Below are 18,245 nucleotides of genomic sequence, written 5' to 3'. Positions count from 1 at the left end.
TATGGGACAAACAATAAGTCGTTATTAACAGCTAATTCGTCACTGTGTGAAAGTTTCATTTTTTGAACTAATACTCTGCATAACGTGGAGTAGTTTATTTAGTTTAGAAGGAATCGAAACTATTTATGTAAGACAGGTGCAGAGCTAACCAGTTTGGTGAAACTGAGCCGAGATCCAAACTTGTTTAAAAAGCATCCATCAGACGACTTCTTTTTATACAAACACTCGAGAAACATGGGGATTTTTTAGTCAATCTTTGACTTAGAGAAGACATGCCTTTAGTTTGACATTTTCTTTGATCTCATGCCATTCAGATAGTGCAGCGATCTGTCATTATTCATGAGTGTTATACAGTTTGACAGTTCACGTACCACATGCACACGTACAAACTGAGGGCTAAAGATGTTAAAATGTACATGTTTTTATTTAGAAGGCAGGAACAAGCAGTTAAACAGTAATTCACAAACTAATGGCTGAGAACGTTAAAAATGTACATGTTTTTATTTAGAAGGCAGCAATAAGCAGTAAAACATTAATACATAAACTGATGGCTGAGACGTTAAAAATGTATGTTTTTATTTAGAAGTCAGCAATAAGCAGTAAAACAGTAATACACAAACTGACAGCTGAGAACGTTAAAAATGTACATATTTTTATTTAGAAGTCCGCAATAAGCAGTAAAACAGTAATACACAAACTGATGGCTGAGAACGTTAAAAATGTACATATTTTTATTTAGAAGTCCGCAATAAGCAGTAAAACAGTAATACACAAACTGACGGCTGAGACGTTAACAATGTGCATGTCTTCATTTAGAAGGTAGCAATAAGCAGTAAGACTATATTTATCCATTTAACGTTACGAATAAGCAATTATAAACAACGCAGGTCAACTTATATTTTGAATCTCAAATAAATCAGGAATATTTAATAGGTTCGGTAACTCGATTAAAACAATAGTAAAATATTATTTTTCTTGTTCTTTTTAGTTTTCCAGTTTTACTTTTTTTTATACAGCTAAGCATCAGTGGCTCGCGGCAGAACAACATCTTACTCGATTCGAAGATCTCAGGTATTAAAATAGATATCTTTATATCAGTTACATTTAGTACAAAAATTAAGACAGATTTTGTTAAGAACGCTCTATTCGTCGACATCAATTGATTAGGTGATAAAGTTGGCGGCAAACACTAATACAGAAGTTAACACGTCACACATTTGTTTTCTTGTTCTTAGACGTACCAACGAGGTGATAGATGACTTACTTTATTTAATATCAGTGTCATTCTCTCGTCAGTTTCAGCGTTTAAGCTGTGCATGCTTATTTGTTGTTTTCAAATACAATGATAAGATATCAGTGAACACTGAGTAACGACCGTGTGTGCTTATTCAAATAGTTTTAATTCTGCCTTCGTTCTAGATGGGGGTCGTCTTATCATTCATTATATGGCGTGCATCTTTATAAATTGTAATACCGCTTGTTATTGGGTTATCTTTGGAGTTATCTGTGGATTGTTATTTAATTGAATTTGTTCACATCTGTTCCACCACTTGCGGAATTGTTTATCAAATCCTCTCCTTAATGAGGAGTTTTTCTTCTCAAGATATTCAGTGTTTAACTCGTAATCTGTAGAATACGAAGGAAAGTGAGCAAAAACAAATCATAGTACACATAATAACGTTTTCCATTGGAAAGAGTACATCTCTTTAAGGTGGTATACGTTCACTATCCTAGTAGATTTGAGAAATGCTTGTCGATAGAGGTAAAAAGGACTATTAGCTTTCAGTTTCAGCTTATTTTTTACATCAGAGCAAAATACGTAAAAGTAAAAAATAACAAACAGAATGTGCGTATTATGGACACAAAATATGGGTTGATTGCACTTCCTCTGAAAGTAAAAACTAAATTGTGTTTTCTTTTAAATAAAACATTTATGTTACACTTTAAGTTACAACAATGATACAAGAAAATGACTCTTAATGATAATATTCTTTTTGTGTTAGTTTACAACAAGGATACAAAAATGACACTTAATGATAATATTCTTTTTGTGTCAGTTTACAACAGTGATACAAGAAAATGACTCTTAATGATAATATTCTTTTTGTGTTAGTTTACAACAAGGATACAAAAATGACACTTAATGATGACATTCTTTTTGTGTTAGTTTATAACAGTGATACAAGAAAATGACATTTAATGATAATATTCTTTTTGTGTTAGTTTACAACAAGGATACAAGAGAATGACACTTAATGATAATATTCTTTTTGTGTCAGTTTACAACAGTGATACAAAAATGACTCTTAATGATAATATTCTTTTTGTGTTAGTTTACAACAGTGATACAAAAATGACTCTCAATGATAATATTCTTTTTGTGTCAGTTTACAACAGTGATACAAAAATGACTCTCAATGATAATATTCTTTTTGTGTTAGTTTACAACAGTGATACAAGAAAATGACATTTAATGATGATATTCTTTTTGTATTAGTTTACAAGAATGATACAAAAATGACATTTAATGATAATATTCTTTTTGTGTCAGTTTACAACAGTGATACAAAAATGACATTTAATGATAATATTCTTTTTGTGTCAGTTTACAACAGTGATACAAAAATGACATTTAATGATAATATTCTTTTTGTGTTAGTTTACAACAGTGATACAAGAAAATGACATTTAATGATGATATTCTTTTTGTATTAGTTTACAAGAATGATACAAAAATGACATTTAATGATAATATTCTTTTTGTGTCAGTTTACAACAGTGATACAAGAAAATGACTCTTAATGATAATATTCTTTTTGTGTTAGTTTACAACAAGGATACAAAAATGACACTTAATGATGACATTCTTTTTGTGTTAGTTTATAACAGTGATACAAGAAAATGACATTTAATGATAATATTCTTTTTGTGTTAGTTTACAACAAGGATACAAGAGAATGACACTTAATGATAATATTCTTTTTGTGTCAGTTTACAACAGTGATACAAAAATGACTCTTAATGATAATATTCTTTTTGTGTTAGTTTACAACAGTGATACAAAAATGACTCTCAATGATAATATTCTTTTGTGTCAGTTTACAACAGTGATACAAAAATGACTCTCAATGATAATATTCTTTTTGTGTTAGTTTACAACAGTGATACAAGAAAATGACATTTAATGATGATATTCTTTTTGTATTAGTTTACAAGAATGATACAAAAATGACATTTAATGATAATATTCTTTTTGTGTCAGTTTACAACAGTGATACAAAAATGACATTTAATGATAATATTCTTTTTGTGTCAGTTTACAACAGTGATACAAAAATGACATTTAATGATAATATTCTTTTTGTGTTAGTTTACAACAGTGATACAAGAAAATGACATTTAATGATGATATTCTTTTTGTATTAGTTTACAAGAATGATACAAAAATGACATTTAATGATAATATTCTTTTTGTGTCAGTTTACAACAGTGATACAAGAAAATGACTCTTAATGATAATATTCTTTTTGTGTTAGTTTACAACAAGGATACAAAAATGACACTTAATGATGACATTCTTTTTGTGTTAGTTTATAACAGTGATACAAGAAAATGACATTTAATGATAATATTCTTTTTGTGTTAGTTTACAACAAGGATACAAGAGAATGACACTTAATGATAATATTCTTTTTGTGTCAGTTTACAACAGTGATACAAAAATGACTCTTAATGATAATATTCTTTTTGTGTTAGTTTACAACAGTGATACAAAAATGACTCTCAATGATAATATTCTTTTTGTGTCAGTTTACAACAGTGATACAAAAATGACTCTCAATGATAATATTCTTTTTGTGTTAGTTTACAACAGTGATACAAGAAAATGACATTTAATGATGATATTCTTTTTGTATTAGTTTACAAGAATGATACAAAAATGACATTTAATGATAATATTCTTTTTGTGTCAGTTTACAACAGTGATACAAAAATGACATTTAATGATAATATTCTTTTTGTGTCAGTTTACAACAGTGATACAAAAATGACATTTAATGATAATATTCTTTTTGTGTTAGTTTACAACAGTGATACAAGAAAATGACATTTAATGATGATATTCTTTTTGTATTAGTTTACAAGAATGATACAAAAATGACATTTAATGATAATATTCTTTTTGTGTCAGTTTACAACAGTGATACAAAATGACATTTAATGATAATATTCTTTTTGTGTCAGTTTACAACAGTGATACAAAAATGACATTTAATGATAATATTCTTTTTGTGTTAGTTTATAACAGTGATACAAGAAAATGACATTTAATGATAATATTCTTTTTGTGTTAGTTTACAACAAGGATACAAAAATGACACTTAATGATAATATTCTTTTTGTGTCAGTTTACAACAGTGATACAAGAAAATGACTCTTAATGATAATATTCTTTTTGTGTTAGTTTACAACAAGGATACAAAAATGACACTTAATGATGACATTCTTTTTTGTGTTAGTTTATAACAGTGATACAAGAAAATGACATTTAATGATAATATTCTTTTTGTGTTAGTTTACAACAAGGATACAAGAGAATGACACTTAATGATAATATTCTTTTGTGTCAGTTTACAACAGTGATACAAAAATGACTCTTAATGATAATATTCTTTTGTGTTAGTTTACAACAGTGATACAAAATGACTCTCAATGATAATATTCTTTTGTGTCAGTTTACAACAGTGATACAAAAATGACTCTCAATGATAATATTCTTTTTGTGTCAGTTTACAACAGTGATACAAGAAAATGACTCTTAATGATAATATTCTTTTTGTGTTAGTTTACAACAAGGATACAAAAATGACACTTAATGATGACATTCTTTTTGTGTTAGTTTATAACAGTGATACAAGAAAATGACATTTAATGATAATATTCTTTTTGTGTTAGTTTACAACAAGGATACAAGAGAATGACACTTAATGATAATATTCTTTTTGTGTCAGTTTACAACAGTGATACAAAAATGACTCTTAATGATAATATTCTTTTTGTGTTAGTTTACAACAGTGATACAAAAATGACTCTCAATGATAATATTCTTTTTGTGTCAGTTTACAACAGTGATACAAAAATGACTCTCAATGATAATATTCTTTTTGTGTTAGTTTACAACAGTGATACAAGAAAATGACATTTAATGATGATATTCTTTTTGTATTAGTTTACAAGAATGATACAAAAATGACATTTAATGATAATATTCTTTTGTGTCAGTTTACAACAGTGATACAAAAATGACATTTAATGATAATATTCTTTTTGTGTCAGTTTACAACAGTGATACAAAAATGACATTTAATGATAATATTCTTTTTGTGTTAGTTTACAACAGTGATACAAGAAAATGACATTTAATGATGATATTCTTTTTGTATTAGTTTACAAGAATGATACAAAAATGACATTTAATGATAATATTCTTTTTGTGTCAGTTTACAACAGTGATACAAAAATGACTCTTAATGATAATATTCTTTTTGTGTTAGTTTACAACAGTGATACAAGAAAATGACATTTAATGATGATATTCTTTTGTATTAGTTTACAAGAATGATACAAAAATGACATTTAATGATAATATTTTTTTTGTGTCAGTTTACAACAGTGATACAAAAATGACATTTAATGATAATATTCTTTTTGTGTCAGTTTACAACAGTGATACAAAAATGACATTTAATGATAATATTCTTTTTGTGTTAGTTTACAACAGTGATACAAGAAAATGACATTTAATGATGATATTCTTTTTGTATTAGTTTACAAGAATGATACAAAAATGACATTTAATGATAATATTCTTTTTGTGTCAGTTTACAACAGTGATACAAAAATGACATTTAATGATAATATTCTTTTTGTGTTAGTTTACAACAATGATACAAGAAAATGACATTTAATGATAGTATTCTTTTTGTGTTAGTTTGCAACAATAATGCCAGAAGTCCAGGTACATGTCGATTTGACACTTAAACTGAAATTTGAATAAAAACCAGATTTAATTTGATCAAATCTGGTTGGATATTTACTGTTGGTTGTTTTTGAAAATGAAAGACAGTTGTTATAGTAAAACGTGATCAGTTTAACCACGTGTATACTGTATGAGAGACTTTATGTCTCTTTGACTGAGCGATAAACACTGGCCTTTAAAAATTTGTACACATATGTCCGTACGAATACATATTTAGTTAAAAATGAATACTTTCTAGTACTTTATTAGGCTTGGTAAGAAATAATGTTATATTTGTATGTAATTAGAACACCGACAACATAACTATTTAAATAAATGTCTAATTTGAGCTTGACTCGTATTTAGTAAAGAATAGTTAGGAATTCTCCATTGCCGGATGTGCTGATATTTTCAAAGCAAACATATAGGTGCGCATCTCAAACAATCATTTAGTTATGTGTTATAATGACGTGCGCAAACGGGCTGCGGTTGAATTTTTCACACTTTATACTAAGTGTGTATCAGCGTTATTTTCTCGATTTTGTTTAACATTGTGTTATTAAAGTGTGCTCACAAACAACACTGACCTTCAGGAATCGCCTGAACGTGTTACGTCTGAAATTATGGCTCTAATAGTAACTTTAAATTAAATGTGCTTTGTTGTGTTTTTTGCACTCATTTTTTGATATGTCAGGCTTTTGCTTCGTCTTTGTATAATTTTTCAGACGAAATATTCATCTATATTTGATACAAAAATAATTGCGTCATTTTTCTCTTAATAAAGCAGTGCATAAGACAGATAAACAGGTATTCCGATTGTAAATCGGGGTGGTTTATATCCTCGTGTTGGTCTGGTTAACTTCAGGTCGTTCTGGAATATGTTACGACTCGTCACATAATCAGTCTTCGATTTTGATAAATGTTTTCTGAGCTTTCTTCTTATGTAAATTAATTACGAACTATTTACAAACAGGGGTATAGCCACAAACTTCTGCGCACAAATTAGTTAGCTCTGTGATGTAGGGCGACTCCAGAATTTTCGTTGAGACGAATTTTGTTTGTTTGTTTCTAAAGGTTTTTTTTTTTTTAATTTCACGCAAAGGACAGATATAATAACACATAAGGGTGATAAGTTAAGAAGCCCTAAGTAAACGTGATGTCTTTGACTTCAAATTGTTTTAATCAGTCTTTGTTTTTACTAAATCTAAAATGTGTACTTGTTTATAATCCACACCAAACTAGTGTCAACGTCTTATCAGCCCGTTTTGTAGTTGTTAATGATGGTATATTTATACTAACTGGAAGAAAAGTGTGGGGTGGATTCTGCTTTATGTATTATACGTCTATACAGCATTAAAAACTGTGTTGTCATTTCTTGAAAGTGATTTAAATATAGAACTGTTTTAAACTGTGATTATTGTGGTTGAAATACTTTATTACCAAACGGGTGTTTCTGGTAAATAGATACCGGTAATTCTGGTGACACGTGCTAAAACATATCCTCCACGAGAATATAAAAAATTGCCTTAAAAAGAACCAAATAAAATTATATGTTTATATTGGAATATCGTTCCACGCTTTCTTTGGATTAGTGGGAAGTCATGAGATATTTAGATTTAAAGGTGGTAAAAACAATTTTTTGAATAAACATATAATTTGTAATTGATCCGGCAAAGATACACGGAAAAATCAGACATTACCTCCTTTGCTGAAAACGAATGACATGGGACAGCGTCTTACGTAGAATAAACATACGGATCGAGTGTAACTTGAAAACACACTCAACCTGGTGACGTGCGAATTATGGCAAAATTTATTAAGGACAAAGTACAATAAAATAAATACTGATTCCAAAAGCCAAACTTTTATTATTACCAGCGTTTTGTTATAATTAATATTGTCCTGGATATGAAACCGCGGCCATTTTAGTTACTACATAATTGACACGACTTCACTATATTATACACTTATGTTCGATATAGCTAAAATATCCATGGTTCGATGTCAGTAACTCATTAAAAGTGTATGGTGAACACGTGTAAAGATACAGTGTCGATAAAGAACAAACAAACATTGGGCTATTTAGACTAAACCCTAACGAAACACGAGCTACGAACGAATCAAGGCCTGGTATGGCCAGGTAGTTAAGGCATTTGCTCGTAAGCCGATGGTCGCGGGTTCGAATCCCCGTCACACCAAATATGTTCGCCCTTTCAACCGTGGGGGTGTTAAAAAGTGACGGTCAATCCCACTATTCGTTGGTAAAAGAGTAGCCCAAGAGTTGGCGGTGGGTGGTGATGACTAGCTGCCTTCCCTCTTGGCTTACACCACTAAATTAGAGACGGCTAGCGCAGATAACCCTCGTGTAGCTTTGCGCGAAATTCAAAAACAAAACAAACCAACGACTCAACGGTCGTTCATTCAGCGGATAATGTAGCGACCATTATCTTTTACTACTGCAGTAACGGTAATCATAATTAAAAAAAAATAATCTTTGTTTTATAATAAATTTTCTATTCAATTAATCTGAATAAACAATTAGTTCAGAACTGACTTGCAGAACATTCATCAAGAATTACTTTCGTTATAAGTTAGACCTTAAGGAAACTTTCATGGAAAATACAAACAACTGCATTAACACGAGACAAGTATTCGTTGCGTGCTTTGAAATAGACACCAGCTCGTGCCACGCGCTATCAATTACAATAAATGTTATACATACGTCAATGTATTTCTGACTGAATTTCATAAACAAACTTATATATGCATATGTGCTACACCTAAATGGTCCAGTTGTGTGTTTGGTCGCTAATCTATTTGAGTTAAAACCAGGTTTTCTTATCCGTTAGCAATAAATTAGATATTTTTTTGGATGTGCAACTCAGAAATCTTAATAAAGAAAAATTGGGGTCATGAATAAAATAAAGTTACAGCTTACAGAAATTCTCGATAAAAGACTCTGAAAATGCCCTAGTTTAAAAGAGTAAAAAATGTTAAAAATTAACCTTTAAACCTATGTTTGTGAATGTGTCCAGAAAGCTGTAATTTAACTTAAATAAATATATATATATATAATTTTTTTTCGAATTAGAACTTCATAAAATATATAGGCATAGATTATTTTCTTTACATTAATACCCTATCAATCTCTCTAGCTATAATATAGAATTATGGTAGCAGTACAATAATATATCATTAAGGATATGAATAAAAATGAATGACAATAATATTGAAACCGCCTTCACTCTTGACTGTGCATAATAAATGTTCAGGCTAGGCCCTTAGCTGGGGTGTGTAATGCAATCAATTTTTCATTCATTTGAGACGTAACAAAGCTCATTGAACTCGGTAGCTTTAGTTAAAAGCTATGATTATCTCTCTCTCGATTCAAGAGAACTTTGCTTTTCTAATCCCCCCATGTTTTTTAGGTGATTTTCCGGATATAATATGTGCATTTGGATAGAATCCAGACCAAATATAATACACGCATTTGGAAAGAATCCAGATTCGTTTCCAGGCTTTTATCACTGCCTACTTTGCTCTTGTCGAGGTGTTTTCGAGATATATATTTTATTTATTCTGTACATGTTTGACTAAACAAATACAAGACTTCAGCTTCCGCTGAAACTGTTGTGTTTCTTTTTGCTTCTTGTGTCGTGCCCCGTACAACCACAAGAAGGTAAACTGATATTTGCTTATCATGAAATATGCGTCTGTTTTGGATTTTTCGATATTAGCGTAAAGTCCCAAACGGAACTCTCTGTGATAGCCGTCTCTAATTTTCAATCGATAGACTAGAGAGAAGGCAGCTAGTCAACACCATCCGCCGCACTCTATTCGATATTAATCTGACCGTTATTTCTGCATTGCGCCCACGGCCTCGATATGCGGAGCACAATTTTACCACAACGGGACGTGAACCGGGATTCTCGAATTCACTTTTTAGCATGCTATTATAAAAATCACACAAACAAGTTTCATTACAGATAAGATAATAACCACGTAATTAATATTTCACGTCTCATCATTTCAAAGATGTGTTCCACGCATTGGTAGTCGTGCGTGTGCGATAAGAGTGACAGTCAAATTCCACTAGTCAATCGGACTCGGGCAACCGTTGGAGAGTGACGCTGTTGCCTGTTTGGTTTTCGGTAATTTATCAATTCAAAATTAGGGACGATTATACCCAGACACCCACACTGTAGTATTGCACGAAATTTAAAAAAACAAACAAACAGTGTCATACTCGTGTTTGTTGATTATGAATGATAGCGTCCTGATGTTTCAGTATAATCACCTACCTCGGCTGCATTATCACATCTTAATGTCATAATTCATATGATTAACCTACTGACCTCTTCCTAACTTCCAATGACCTATTAACCTATCTTCAGGCAGCACTTCACGAAAAGGGAGAACCTTCACATTATCTTAACGTATACGATATTATATATACAAAACACGTGTGCAACAAATTAAGGACCTTATATCACGGCAGATCGTCACGTGAGCTTCTATTAACTGTATTCCTAATTCAGAAGTTAATCCAGATTAATCATTCATATGCTTCATGAAGACATAATTAATTATTATAACGTCAAGCATTCGATCCAGCCTGCAAAGAAGTCGGAAAAATCTATTCCTGGGAACTTGTTATCTTGCTAAGCCTAAAAATTCCGTGCGGCGGAGTTAATGTCAGTTTCGTTGAAGTCGTCTAAGTCGAGTTTAAAAGTCCATGGTCGTGAGAAGGTCGTCGTCTCTCCAACCCCACGACTGTGTCGGTGCAGGCTAATAACCGCGTTCACCTTCATTAGTGTAAGTGAAATATTCTGGCCAAACGTAATTCGTTAAGATGTTAACTATGGTAATTAATCACATGTCTCTTCAGCCTATGCTAATCGAACAGTGGTTTCGTTGATAAAGCGACTTTATCGTTACCACCTTCGCTCCTTTACTCAGAAATAAGTTGTTGTCATTAGTGAACAGAAGACAGAGAGCGTCAGTCGTTAGGAAACATAGATTTAGGGCCTTAATTTTGAAGAGAAAAACAACAACAAACAACCATTTATTTGTTTATTTTAGAATTTCGCGCAAAATTACTCGAGGGCTATCTGCGATAACCGTCCCTAATTTAACAGTGTAAGACTAGAAAGAAGGCAGCTCGTCATCATCACCCACCGCCAACTCTTGGGCTACTATTTCATCAACGAATAGTGGGATTAACCGTAACATTATAACGCCCCTATGGCTGAAAGGGTGGGCATGTTTGGTGTGACGGGGATTCGAACCTGCGACCCTCGGAATACGAGCCGAAAGCCCAAACCAACTGGCCATGTCGAGGCCCCAACCAACCAAAAAAGACAAAGGTTAATCTTTCCAAATTTGCTAGAGTAAAATGTGATTTCTTTTTTTAACTCTGAGTGAAATGCAAGCTATATTCAAGTGCTTGGAACTTTTTCAGCCAACCAGAGTAAGGGCTACTTATGTCAGGAAATATGCCTCTGCATAGGAGCAGTATTTCCACCGCGAACATAAATATTTGTTTCGCCCAACAAATGACCACGACGAAGAGTTGTTTGAGTAAAAGAATAATTAGAGATTTATGGCCGACCACCCGTGATGGCCAAAGGTAGGGAAGACTCGAATTGTCGGGTGTCAAGAAAATGATTCCTACAGCGCATTACCCGTGGGTCTCACACCTACGAAACTGTTGCGGGAGACCGCTTGTTTAAAAAATGACCTTCTCTCGCTGACCGCGACTACGAAATGAACTCGATATTTTGAGTTTTTGCTGACGGTGAGAACTATTGTAGCTATTTTGAGAGCCACTGAAGGTGACTGCTTCCCGTGTTGATCTCCTGATTTATTACTTTCACAGATATGGATAGTTTGTTTGTGTGTGTGTGTACTACCCTTGAGCGAAGCTATTGTGCGTAGGAACGTACAAAATTTTTGGCAGAGGTTCGGATGCTTTCGGTCGCCTATATACAATTTACATTTACGGTACCAACGGAGATGACTCACCTGGTTTGGGAACGTTTCGTTTGACCTGCATCCATTTGTAGGTAGGAACGGGTGCCGCAGTATGTTGAGCAGACAGATTGTGGCCCTGAAAAGCGCCGTTGGGCTGACAGCTGTCCCGCATGATCGTGTCGTAGCCCTCCTGGTAGCCATATCCATTTCTTCGAGATAGAGCCAGCGGGTCAAAGTAGGGATAGGTGGTAGCGGTTGGTAGGCCTGTGACGGTGGACGTTGGCCGAGGCCCACAGCCGTCGCCTAAGTTAATAGATGGATGGTCTGCATGATGGTGGATGCTATGGTGATTGGCCATCTCATGACCCGAATGTCCATAATCGATGTTCCTATAGCCAAATGTTCCCGCTGGACATCTCGGACTCACGTCTCCCGTCGAACTGTAAGCTGGGTGTATTCCAGGACTACCCCCAGAGTGAGGGTGGCTCAGTCGGCTCTGTTGTCCATAACCGTGTTGGTCCAGATTCGTGTAGCTGAGTCCGTTTGTATCGTTAATGATAGGATGAGGTAAATGTCCATTTGTATCTCCACGCGGATCCGGACCTGGGAAGGAGCTAACCAAGCCGCCGCCAATATAATGGTTGCCTGTACCAGGGAGAGGCTCTGCGGGTTGACCGTAGTACACCTGAGCGGTCAGGTCGGAGCCGTACGGTTGCGCGCCGTATCCCCCTGTCTCATTCTTGTGACACACACTAGGGTAGACAACATTAGAATTCATAACTTGCGCACTATCCGGCGGACCAGCGCTTTTTAAGGATGAGCCTCAAATTAGCTGTCGCACTTGGAGATAAATCAGTAAATAAATGGATGGTAAATCATCAAGAGCAGTTGACAGAAATATGCGAGTTAAATGAACCACGTGACTGCACCGACCAATGGCGCTCAGAGCCGGCCCTCCAGTTGTTTAGTATTAGTTAGGGATAGATCGACTGCCAAGGTTTCTCCAAATTACTTTTCTGTTGTGAACCAGTTGATTCAGTGAGGATCTGGTCTCGCCGACGGATCGTACAGCTTCAGACGGAAGGAGGCTGTTCCGAATCTTCAGACGTACGAACTGGTAACCATAGCAACCTGTGGAGAGAAAGTTTTAAACTTGATACATTTCCATGGATCGTGTGCAGGTACTGTAAGCTTACGGTTAGAAGTCTTGTATATTTACATCATCAGTATTGCGCCAAATCGTTGTGCATGTGTGCTTAGCTCTAGTGTCTGGTGAAGTGATGACAGTCCGATGACTGACAAACTGTCGCTACGAAAAGGACGGTGGTAGCTCCGCCATGAAGCACGTCACATCCCTCACTCACGACGTGCGATTGGTTTACTACAGTTAGGCCTAACTTGAATAGCAACTTGAAGGCTGCTTCTGTATCTAAGATGAACGTTTCAATATGGAGGAGCTAGCTAAGGGTTATAACAGAGTTGATTGAAATTGCTAAAGAAATTCTAGTTAAACGCAAATAGTACTAACATTTGTAATACATTCTATCATTACATATGTTTCTTGTTTCGTACAGAAATACATTGATTACGAGCATATATCACGCTGACTCCGTACGTGCTTTCAACATAGTTTATATTAGTTTTTAACGTAATTTTAACGTTTTAGCATATTTTCACAGTAGTTGTGAAAATATATGATAGCCCAGTGTTAAGTTTATTATATAAACTCTGTACTATTTTTCAACGTAGTTTATATTAGCTTTAGCATAATTTGTATTACCTTTTAGCATATTTTAACAGTAGTTGTGTAAGTATAAGATAGCTCGGAATACCAGGTTTATATGTGTGCTAATATACGTTTCATGTTTAATGTTACCCAGAGTGTAAGTGCGTTATTTCTTAGGTTTAGTTTTACACTTATTTCAGACAAACACCTATATAGAATGTAATTTCTTATAAACATTTTTCATTGGTAATTATTCATTAATGCCACGTTATGTAAATCTTTAAGATAGGCATAACTATGATACACATTTAGAATAAAGTTACAATTACAGATAACAAAAGAATATAGGCTGGAAACAGAAGAGACTGAATTATATAGCATCAAACATTATATCGAAAGACGCAGCATTCGTATAGTAATTATTCAGATTTGTCCTTAACATGTGACATTTCTTATTTCATATTTCCCGCTATTATACGTAAATACAACCATTATACATCAGTTATACAAAGTATAACATTAATCCGATTGTCCATTTATCAGTAAGTTTGAAGGTTTCAAGAAACATGTTTTTTATTCAATAATATCGTAATGAACTCCAAAATTTCTTTATAATAAGTATAGCGTGGATCAACCATTTGATGTATAATAATATGTTAAAAAAATTACTTTTATTTCTTTCAACCAATTAATCAACCAACCAAATAAACCAAAAATCGAAATGAAATATTCGGCTATGTATGTGAAAACGGCTCGTTTGGGTTGAGAAAATTTCTTACGCAGAGGAGCGAACAACGTTTCGACCTTCTTCGGTCATCGTCAGGTTCACGAAGAAAGTCCAAACGTTGTTCGCTCCTCTGCATAATATTTTTCTCTACAGGTGGGTTTTCTCCTCATCACTGAAATATTCGGTTATTTTCAGGCTGTTTCTTTACTTTCTCTGACAACATTTTAATGATATTGTTTTATGAGATTTAATCTTGAATTTATTTAAAATAAAGTCCCTTTAATTAACAAAAAATTTAGAATATTTCAATATGGACGCCTGATGGGCGAGGAAGTTTTGTATTTAGTAACATTTAATGTTGTTTTCATTCCACAAATCTTGATACATCGTATTATATTAAGGTTAAGTTTAATTGGTGATTTTTTTTTCCAGATTTTTCTTCTTTAAGAAATTAATTAATAATTTTTCAGATTTTTTTATTCTTCAAGAAACTGACTGCAAAATGTTTTGTTCTTTAAGACTTTGAGCCGATAAATAAATGTAAAGCTGTTTCTCGTAACTTTTAGAATAAACATTAAAGCAGTTGGCAATAGTCTCTTTAACTGTAAATAAAATGTAGAAATGTTGCAGTTTGAAGAAATTAAAGTCTGTACAAAAATACGATATTAATGAGAATGTACTGACGTTTGAGAAGATAGTGACTTAAGACACGTATCTTTCATGTGGTAATGATAAAAACAATCACAAAATATATGTTGAGATAAGAATTACTTACGCTCTAAAATAAGTCTGTCTAAAGTATCTAATCGAAACGTATTAAAATGCTGAAAGTTTAAGCTACGTGCAAACATAGGTCATAGAACATATTTGAATATGTAGAAAGGTGGCTCACCGAGGATTGAAGGCACTTCGCTATGCTACCAGTGGCCATTAAATTAAAAACTAAAACAACAGCATCCAAAGGAACATTTAGACATCGAGTCAAAATTGGGGAGGGGGACATGCCCCCCTTGATTTAGCCGGTTATGCTTGTAATTGAAGAATATTTATGTATTGTTATAGGAAAGTATACCGCGGATCATTTTAAAAGCCATTAATGTTTTTATCACACCCGTTTTTCTATTAGCCCATTAATCACTGGTGAGTGATAAGAAAAATAAATTATGGCAAGATGCAAACGTAAAATATTTAAGAAACATTATTAGTCTGCTTTTAATAACGTTATCCGGTAATACAGGACACACGTAGAGCTGTCATTTTCTTTACTGATTGGGTTGGGCAAATCAGAATTAGCTTTGATTCACGAGTGATGTAAAGTCTTACGTCTTTTGTTACAAATTTTCTAAGGTTTATGAAAAGTGTGTTTTTTAACAACTATATTTTCGGGAAATATTTATAAGCGAATAATGACTTTCAGAAATCATAATTTTTTTCTTAAAATTATTTCTTAATAATTTCTAGCGTTGCTTGTTTATTGTAATTCAACGTAGACACTGTATTAGTACTAATATTAGACGTATAGCGTTCACAGACGGCAAGACAGCAGAGTTTAGTTTGTAATTAAATATGTTTTTACACAGCTTTTGTTATTATCGTTTAAAACCGTCACTGTTGTTTCTGTGTTATTTCTTCAAATGTAACCAAGAACACATACAAATACCTGTCTTACTTTAAAATTTGTAATATAATTATCAGTACTTACTTACATGTTATCTATTCCTCTTGTTATGATGTATAGGCCTTTATAACGTCACGTGAACCGACTCCGAGAGAAGCCATTTTGAAAACATGAACAAAAATTATGAAAGTTGATAAAGACAGCCGAGTGATTAGTGTTAACATGGAATACGTCTTGTTGTAATGCTGTAATAGTTTTGCACCTCATGGTTGTGATACTATAAGCAATTGTACCTCATAGTTGTGATACTATAAGCAATTGTACCTCATGGTTGTGATACTTTAACATGATGTACAACATACTTATACAAATATAAATGTCTTGTGTCTCATGGTTGTGTCACTAGAAGCATGTTGTACTTTGTTGTTGTGATGCACAATCATTTAACTCAATCACACTGGGATTATAACAGACAATAATACTGAGATTATAACAGACAATCACACTGGGATTATAACAGACGATAATACTGAGATTATAACAGACAATCACACTGGGATTATAACAGACAATAATACTGAGATTATAACAGACAATCACACTGGGATTATAACAGACAATCACACTGGGATTATAACAGACATGACAACTTAATGATTTATAAATCAAAAAGTTACAAAAAATATTAATAAAAATTACCCAAGAGTTAATTTTTTATTAAATGTTCCCCATTTAATGAACAAAGTGTATTGTGACGTCACAAGCTAGCCTTCTAAATGGGATTTATTTTTAATAAGTATAGTGCAATATTTTTAATAAGTATAGTGCATTATTTTTAATAAGTATAGTGCAATATTAATAAGTATAGTGCAATATTAATAAGTATAGTGCATTATTTTTGATAAGTATAGTGCATTATGAAATTTATAACAAACTTAGTAAATTTCATTTAAGTAAACTGTGTTCTGGAGTTACAAACTATCGTGTTATGTTTTATGTGTTATGTTATGTGTTATGTTTTACAAGTAAAGTATACACTGAAGTTACGAACTATCGTACTGGATGTGTTTATGTTTTATAAGTAAAGTGTTTAGTGACGTTACAACCTATCGTACTAGATGTGTTTATGTTTTATAAGTAAAGTGTTTAGTGACGTTACAACCTATCGTACTAGATGTGTTATGTTTTATAAGTAAAGTGTTTAGTGACGTTACAACCTATCGTACAAGATGTGTTATGTGTTAATTGATGTGTTGTTTTGAAGCAAGACGTTTTGACTTTCATACAACATGAAAACAGTGAACCACTAAATATACTGTCATGTAAGTTACATACAGAAAAGTCACATGGAAACCGTAGACTTTTAACTATGTTTTATTGGTCATTTTGTAGACTATTAAAGTGCTCTTTTATGACAAGCTATGTTGAAATTTACAGAAAAAATAAATGTACAGAGTTCATATCGAAACTAGATAATTAAATGAAATGTATTTTGGTAGTGAAGTGTATTGACGTTTACAGAGCTCAAGGTGAAGATAGGTAAAAAAAATATTTTTTTTATTAAAGTGTTCATACATTTACAGAACTTTGAAACTAGAGAACTAAATTTACCGTATTTTGTGAGGAAGGTGCACTGACATTTACAGAGGTCTGTGTTGAAACTGAACGACTAAACTTCTCGTATTTTCCTTTCAGTGATGTCGAGAAAACCCACTTGTAGAGAAATATATATGTAAAAACGGCTCGTTTGGGTTGAGAAAATATTTTACGTAGAGGTCAGTTACCTCTTTCTTTCTTTGTGAACCTGACGATGACCGAAGAAGGTCGAAACGTTGTTCGCTCTTCTACGTAAAATATTTTCTCAACCGAAACGAGCCGTTTTTGCATATATACTTATCGTATTTTGTTAGAAAAGTATAGTAACATTTATAGAGGTCTTTGTTGAAACTATACAACTAAACTTTCCGTATTTTGTTAAAAAAAGTGTGGTAACATTTACAAAGATCTTGTTAAAACTAGACAACTAAACTTTCCATATTTTGTTAGAAAAGTGTGGTTACATTTACAGAGATCTTGTTAAAACTATACAACTAAACTTTCCGTATTTTGTTAGAAAGTGTGCTAACATTTACCAAGATCTTGTTAAAACTATACAACTAAACTTTCCGTATTTTGTTAGAAA

General features: G+C 32.8%; 1 protein-coding gene across 1 annotated transcript in view; it reads right to left on the bottom strand.

Annotated features, from left to right (window-relative positions):
• LOC143239035 (uncharacterized) overlaps positions 1–13,283 on the bottom strand; it is a 32,281-nt gene extending 18,998 nt beyond the window's left edge. Inside the window, exon 1 of the mRNA XM_076479806.1 lies at positions 12,044–13,283. Within this exon, the coding sequence (XP_076335921.1) occupies positions 12,044–12,770 (727 nt within the window). The 5' untranslated portion in view covers positions 12,771–13,283. The remainder of the gene's footprint in view (positions 1–12,043) is intronic.
• Positions 13,284–18,245: the final 4,962 nt, after the last annotated feature.

Source organism: Tachypleus tridentatus, chromosome 2, assembly GCF_004210375.1.
Source record: "Tachypleus tridentatus isolate NWPU-2018 chromosome 2, ASM421037v1, whole genome shotgun sequence".
In the NCBI taxonomy this organism is placed as follows: domain Eukaryota; kingdom Metazoa; phylum Arthropoda; class Merostomata; order Xiphosura; family Limulidae; genus Tachypleus; species Tachypleus tridentatus.
Note: the sequence above shows the minus strand (reverse complement) of the source record. Positions and strands in the feature narration are given on the sequence as shown.